At 32.8% G+C, this 8272-nt stretch overlaps 1 protein-coding gene across 1 annotated transcript; it reads left to right on the top strand.

The window, feature by feature from the left end:
- Positions 1-2918: 2918 nt before the first annotated feature.
- LOC114182385 (uncharacterized) lies at positions 2919-4093 on the top strand. The gene has a single exon (XM_028069259.2). It carries the CDS (start codon positions 3194-3196, stop codon positions 3842-3844), a length of 651 nt encoding a protein of 216 aa, XP_027925060.2. The 5' UTR covers positions 2919-3193; the 3' UTR covers positions 3845-4093.
- Positions 4094-8272: the final 4179 nt, after the last annotated feature.

Consider the following 8272-nt stretch of genomic DNA (forward strand, 5'->3'; position numbering starts at 1 on the left):
GCTCTCTAGAAAGTACTATTATGACTCAGAAGTGTTCAACTAACTCCTAGGAATTTGATGTCCCACAAAGTTATCCTAAAAAAATTACATTTGTCGAGCTACCTTTATCAATCAAAACCCGATGTATGTTCCTTCCCATCATTATGATGGAGAGAACAAGATGATCGTCCTCATGAGGAATTATCCCTCTCCGATCATAATCTATAAAGGTAACGACAGGTGTTGGCTCTACACTTCACTTTGTTTTCTCTACCACCATGACACTTCAAATGTATCGCTTTCTCGTCAACTTAGACAGTCTTCCACCCGCAAATCCTCATGCTATGGTGTTAAAGTCCCCTAATACAGGGGTTTCATGCTTATCATCGAGTACCTTCTTTGAACCGTCCTCTTCCTTATCTTGGTATAGCTTTGCAACATCCCTCACATCAATTGATTTATCAATGAATGAAATTTTTATATAGTTTGTCCCTGAGCTTGATGAAAGTGACACCAAGTACTCGGTCTGGTCCCAAGTACTTCGGTAGTAGAGGTAGGGAAATACAATTGTTGAGAGGTTTCTTCCTCCTTCAACATATATGGTAGAGACAACGTGAAGAAAGGACATTGGGGCCTTACTTTCCCCCATTCCTCTAGCCTTTGAGCTACGTATGGTGTGTACCTCTGATCTATCATTTTAAACGAATTGTCTTCCTTTGAATTCCTTGAATCCTTGATACCCTTTATGTTGGTAACCATGCGCTTTTCCTCGTTTCTCTTTTGTCTTATAGCCTCCTCAATTTTTATGTGAAGTGATGCTCGTCTTCATATTTCTGCTAACGACCTTCGGGTATTCTGAGTAAAGATTCACTAAAGAGGTTCGGGTGTAAACCTTTAACAAAGGCTCTAACCAACATTCCCTTGTTCGGATCTACTAGGCGCATGCTAAAGTCACAAAACCGCTCTAGGAAAACCTTTAGGGATTCATCCATTCTTTGTTTTATATTAAACATGCCAGTCATCTCCAGGGGCTTTGCATGGTTTGTCGCGAACTACTTCGGGTAAATCAGAGAGAAAACTAAGAACGAGGTTCTGCATGACCTATTATATAGACCTTCCCCACCAATATTCATGCTACATCTGGTAACCATTGATTCTTCGTCTTGTGGAGTGGGGATCATTTTTTACTGAGACCACATGGTGGGCACCAATTGTTCTGGCAAAAAATTGTGTATCTTTTATCGAATACAAAATTTGGAGAACCCTTTAAGCTAATGTGATAACTCAAGATAAAATATTTTTGTCCTTTAACTATGGGCGTTAGCATTTTATTTATAGGAAAAATAATTACAAATCATTTTTATTCTCCAAAAATAGAAAAATATTTTAGTTACAAAGGATTATAACTAAAATAAAGATTACAAATATAATAACAAAATACTGATTAAATATATTACCAAGATAACATAAATATTAAATAATAATTGTAGAGCTTGTTAATTCAAATATCGGTTTTGGGTTGAGCTCTTTGCTCGACCTACATGTGACTTGTTATTGTTAGACCGATATGTTTAGTTTAACCTAGACTTTAATCTTTCTTGCTCATGATATAAAACTTCCAACTCGATCCATAGGTGACTTGAAATTGGATCATTGTTTAGCCTAGATGGACAAAGTCCTCAGGCTGTTAGGTCCATTATATTAGGTAGTTGATCTTTGAATTAAACTTTCACAATTATAATTAGGTCAAAAAGAACAAAAAGAACTCGGACACACAATAGAACTTAGGTATTATACATTAATATTTAAATTTAGGTATTTTTCTGAAGTTGTTCGGTATTTATTTTTTATTTTGATCCTAAATATATTATTATTATTATTATTATTATTATTATTATTATTATTAAAGACTATCATAAGAAAATAATTTTATGGACTAAAAGGTAAATTAAAAAAATGTCTAGAGTTACTTTTAATTTTAGAGATTAATAATAACATCAAAATACAATTTACAAAATTTATCCCATCAAATCCTACAATTATCCACTGATAAGTTAAGGAACATTAGGTTATAACTTATAAGCCTCTTGGAGTGTAATTGGCTATCATTTAGTAGATGACAAATTCTTTTCTTTACGATGGACAATAAGTGTAAAACTAAATTTGCACTCTTCTTTTTAATATAAAACTTCAACTACCCATATAATATTGAAAAGAAAAATGATATTTTAATTCATTTTTTTTAATTTATTTTTAATTTATTATTTTAATTATTATTAAATCATTTTTTTTTATTTTTTTTAATGATGTGATGTGATAATCTAATGATGATTGAAATGATAGATTAAAAATAAGTCAAAAAAGAAAAAAAATTAAAGTATCATTGTCCTACCGAAAATGACTCACACTTTTATTCATATTCGCACAACCCATAACATCCTGTGTCTCTACCATTCAGCCAATTGCACAACTTACAGTGGCCGTCTTCATGTCATAGTAATCCACTTAATGTAACAAATAACAACGAAACCTTACTTTAAATGAAGACATATGCTGCACCAAGAGTCCTTGTCCTGAATTGTTTTTTTTTTTAATGTTAATATAAGATTTTCATAGTATTTTTGTTCTATATTTATATTTATAAGAATATTTAATATTTTTCTTCTATTTGTTTTCAACGGGAATAATTTTTTTTGACTTTTTTTATTTTAAAACAAATTACGTAACTTTAGTTAATATTATTCAATTTTTAACTGATTTATTATATATATTTTTTTTTAAATATTAAAATTAGTCATTTAACACATAAACAAACTGCTAATAACCAATAGTAACTTTACACTAACAAAATTGTTTTGATAAGTAATCACTTGTTAGTACATTCTTCAACAAAATATATAGAATCCAAGAAGCACAAAGACTTAATAAATTCTTCAAGAAGATCCAAACCCAACTAGAACGTTAGTAAGCCATCATTACTAATATCAAAATCAAAGTAACAAAGTTACTTTCTTTTCCTCTCACCCACTTCCACCTAAGATTTAGACCGTTGCTAAATTAAACCTTTTCACTTTGTCAAGTTCTACTACATTGATGAAAGGCAAAGAATCTCTAAGTATAAGCTGTATTAAACTGTTGATTATTCAATCAGCCACAGATACAAAAAAGACACTACCCAAACCTTCAAATTCTTCAAAAATTCTTCTCATTCATCATGGCTGACACAAAAACAAACAGCAAAATCTCACTGCCTCAAACCCATCAACCAAACCCCAATCTTGAGCCTCTCTTGCATGCCCTTGATCCCATATCACTGATCCTCAACCAGAATTCCAATTCTGACAACCCTTTTCCTCTGAGACTCACCTCAGTAGACAGTTTCGTGTTGGAGAGAGGACCCAATTACACTGCGTATGCCGAGTTGAGAGAATCCAGGTTGCACATGAAGTGTTTGATGCAAGACCGGAAACAACAGGCTCAGGTATCGGAACCAACCACAAAACCTGCAACACCACCAAGGAAGAAACAGGTCAAGTTTCAAGCTTGTGAGAAAATCTCAAAAGGGTCCTTTTCTATTGCTCAGTCGGTGCCAGATTTTTCTGCTGCGTTAAGGAAAGAGAATAGGAAGCCTGTGAATACTCCGCCTTCAATGACACCACCAAGCAAGAGTGGTAATGGGGTGGTTTTGAGTTCAAGGGGGAGCAAGTCAGTCAGTGTGATGGCTCGGAAGAGCTATGCCTGCATTGATGAACTTAAGGGTTTGTCTTCTGCTACAGCCATTGCCATCAATGGTGAAGGTAGAGGTGGAGGAAGGAGTAACAAGGTGATGGGAAAGACAGTTTCAGGACACACCAGACAGTTTTGAATGCTGGTGTTCTGGAAATGTTGTTTCCTTAAATTTGGACTTGTTCTTTATTGGTTGAATTTGTTGGCTTTGGGAGGCTCTGGAAATGGTTGTGTGATTTATCTTTTTATTTCCATTCATTCTATTTTCTGATCTCTTTCTGAGGATCTTACTGTATAATGTAAACTTGTAAAGTTAAGGTGTATGTAAAAGTGTTTCTCGCTGTAACACTGATATAGGAAATACACAGTTTTGCATTTCTTCTTTAAATGGACTGGTTGATTTTTGTGTTTTGAAATGAAGTATCTTCGATCAAAGATTCAACATAGTTCTATGATTTGTCACTAATGTTTAACCCAAACTCTGCCATTCATCTCTTCCCACATTCTACTAGTAATATTGTAATTGCTAAAATTTAGGATAAAAAATTTTCTTTTCCTTTTTCAATAAAATTCTTCCTCAAGTTTCTGTTACCAACCTTTGGGTTTAAAGATTTTAGTGGAATATTCTGTTTGATTGTTCCTGGAAGGCAATAGTTGACTTAGAGGCAAATTATGCAAAAAAAAAAAAAAAAAAAAACCGAGATTTAATCAGAAAAAACATCATGCTAGTCCACGGTTTCCCTTTTATTTGATGCATAGAATGTGCCCAAGTTGTTATATGAGGAAGATCTTAATCTCTCTCAACTTGTGTCATTTAATATTTATATTTTGATCGTAACAAACAAATAAAACAATTTTAATGTCTCTAGCATATTTTACCTTGTGTGCAACAAGTATTAGATAAAAAATCTTGATACTTGATCATGACCAATAAAAGCTTCTTGTTAAACTACCGGTCATGATTGAAATACAAGAAGAAAAATTCAAACAAGCTCACATTAGAAATCTACTATAACGGATTAAACAACTACAAAGAGGAGAAGAATCTTCAACAATCTTCACGAGTGCAATAATAATATCCTACAGGAAAATGTTCTCTCACAAAAATAATAAATTCCACAAAAGACTTCCCTTACATTATTTTCAAATTTTGAATTATAATTTTGTACAATTTCCTTCTGTATCAATGTCTACTTCTTTTCCTATTTTCCTTTCACCTCTTCTCTCAACTTCTAATAAGGTTGTTTACCCAAAAAGATTATCATGTAAATCTATTATCTTCGCCCCTTCTAAATAAAGAAATAATAGTTTTATTGTTATTATTTATCTTAATTGTTATTTATGCGTTGCTGATTTATAATTCTTTTTAATTGTATTATATCCAAATACCAACTTTATTAATCTTTGGCTTAAATACCTTTTTGATCCTCATTTTTGTAGTGTTTGTTGCGGATGATCCTCATTTTGATAGAATATTTAAAATGGTCATCATTTTTACCGAATGTTTAAAATGGTCCTCATTTTCGCAATTCGTGTTTTATTTGGTCATTTTCTGTAATGTCGTTTAAATCATTAACGGAGCATTGTACAGGTGGCACGGTTTGTATTAGGGTGTGGTACGTGTACTGTACAGGTGTGGTAATTAGATATTTGGGGATAAATAAGTGAGCTAGGGTTTTGGTAAGGAATGTTTGGGCAGTTGGTGAGTTTTGGCAATCTTGTTCCTCCATTCCCAATTGGTGTTGTTGCAATTTTCTTCTTCCTGCAATCCCATTATATAGGTATGTTACGGTCCCCATCTTCTTCCTTTACCACTGGTTGTAATCGTTGGAGGCAACCGTGTTGTATCACTTCGTGCACTATTGGTGGTTCAACGAGAAATAGATTAACCTCGATTTGTAACTGCGGAGAGATGACAGTTTTGAGGATGGCAAGAAGTCCAAAGAATATTGGTAGAAAATTTTGGGTACAATCTGTTTTTATTTTTGTGTTAATAATAAATTGGTTTTAATTTTTTGTTTATTGATTTACAGAGTGGTGGTTCCAATAATGTGGGCTGCCAATTTTTCAAATGGTGGTGTTGATGAAAAGGATGTCATCATCATGATACAAATGAGGCAGATTAATGATTTGGAGAAGTCATTGAAGGTTGCTGAGAAGAGGCTGCAATTAGTAATAGGGTTCATTTGTGTTGTTATTGTATTATTCGTATTGTTATTGTGTGTAATCTTTTAAAGTCCAATCTGTTTTGTACTATTGTTAAATGAAGAAATGAATTAGTTTGATTATGTTGATATTAGTCCCAACATGTTCAAAATGACATCTTAATCTGAGCATTGAAGTAAGTGATATTGATCTAAGCTTGGGAAAAATTAAATTGATCTAAGTCTGGAAGAAGTTAAATTCATAATATTAATTCATCCTCATCAAAATGCACTACATCAATGATTGGTATGAAGTCCTCGACATTGACATTGATGAAATTCATTGCTGCAATAGCATGGCAGCAAGGGATAGCAGTCAGAAGTCATTTCCTACAACTGCAATGTTGAACATCCACATGCACTATGCTCATAGCAGCCTTCCACATGAGTATCTTTAATTTTTGGCCAGAGAATCTTTTTCTGAATTTTGCATACAGATGCCTCATGCAAAACCTGTGCTCAATAGTGGGTAATAGGTCCTGAATGGTAGGCACTAATCCCTGTGCAATGATAAGATTATTAGTACTTACAACATTAAACAAAAATTAATAAATTGAACATATATTAAACATACCTTTTGTTGGTCATACATAAAGGTCATTGTCCCACACACGTCAATACATCCAAGATCACCATTAAGCAATTCCAAGAACCATGTCCAAGTTTCTTTGTTTTCAACTTCCACAACAGCATACGCTAAGGGCAGTAACTGATCATTAGCATCTCTACCCACAACACTCAACAACTCACCTTCGTATTTTCCTTTTAAAAAACAACCATTATGGAAGTAATTTAGAAACCATGTAGAACATCACAACAATCGAATGACAAACAAACCCCAAAATAGAATTACGAAAACCCTAACCCACGAGCAAACACAACCCAGAAAACCCTAAATCCACTTACCTCGTTGATGATGATTAACTAGAAAGTTGAAATGAAGAGCGCAACTGCAATCCAATGATGAAATGACAAGTATTAGCTACTTCCTCTGCAAATCCGAGCTCAAGAAAGACGAAGATAAAGAAATTTCCCTAATTGCAAAATTTTCCCTAAATTGAAAAGTTAACGTTAATTAGCCATATGTACAGTACATGTAACACACCCTAATACAAACCGTGCCACTTGTACAATGCTCCATTAATGATTTAAACAGCGTTACAGAAAATGACCAAATAAAACACGAATTGCGAAAATGAGGACCATTTTAAACATTCGGTAAAAATAAGGACCATTTTAAACATTCTGCCAAAATGAGGATCATCCGCAACAAACACTATGAAAATGAGGACCAAAAAGGTATTTAAGCCTTAATCTTTTAAAAATATCTATATTTTCTTAAATAATTAAAGGTTAGATATATTTTTAGTCTCTGAACTTTGACGTAAAATTGAAATTCATCAATATTTGAAACTTTGATACGTTTTGGTCCTAAAAATTTAAAAATAAATGGTTATAATCTTCTTAACATAATTACGTTAAATTTTTTTGACGTGTCAAACACGTTTTCCAGCTAACATTGTGTCAAATGGTGTAAACATCTTAAATACTAATATAAAATGCATTTGATAAATTCACTATTACATTTTTTATAATGAAAACAACTTATAAAAATAAGTAATAATAATAATAATAAACTATATATTAATATAAGCATAATTTATTATTGGTTCTCACGTTCTTCCGAACCTAGTTCTTTTCATGCTCGAAAATGTATTAACAAATAAACAAATGAGGATATGAGGCCCTAATGGTCTTTTCTAATTCCAATATCACATCTCCATGCACTTCACCCTATGTTACTTTTATCGAGTTTAAATCTACGCCTCTTAGTTGTTTGGTTCTTTTGTCTAGCATTAGACTAACTTCATGTGATAAGTTGTCCTTTAACAATGGGAGTTGCTATGCATTTCTTTAGTTGCCAAACATGAGATGCATTATGTAGATTTCCAAGAGAAGGAGGTAAGGCAACTTCATAAACTATTGGACCAATTCTTCTAATAATCTAATATGGTCCAATGAACTTAGAAGTCAACCTTTTCAATATAGTGCGAGAAGTTGTAAGAATATGTGATCTACAACTTCAAATTTCAATGATTGTCTTCTCTTATCTGTATATGATTTTTGTCTAGTCGAAGATGCTTTCATCTTCTTTTGAACATGTTTTACCTTCTCATTAGTTTGTTGTAGGAATTTATATCTTAGTAACATGCTTTCACCATCTTGATACCAACATAAATGAGTTCTACACGTACAAAGCTTTAAGAGGTGTCATTCTTATACTTGTATGGAAACTATTATTGTAAGTAAATTCTACCAAGGGTAAAACTTTTTCCCAACCTCCATGGTAATCAAGTATACAA

The sequence above is a fragment of the Vigna unguiculata genome, chromosome 4, assembly GCF_037176805.1.
Source record: "Vigna unguiculata cultivar grain cowpea cultivar isolate G323 ecotype 2 chromosome 4, ASM3717680v1, whole genome shotgun sequence".
In the NCBI taxonomy this organism is placed as follows: Eukaryota; Viridiplantae; Streptophyta; class Magnoliopsida; order Fabales; family Fabaceae; genus Vigna; species Vigna unguiculata.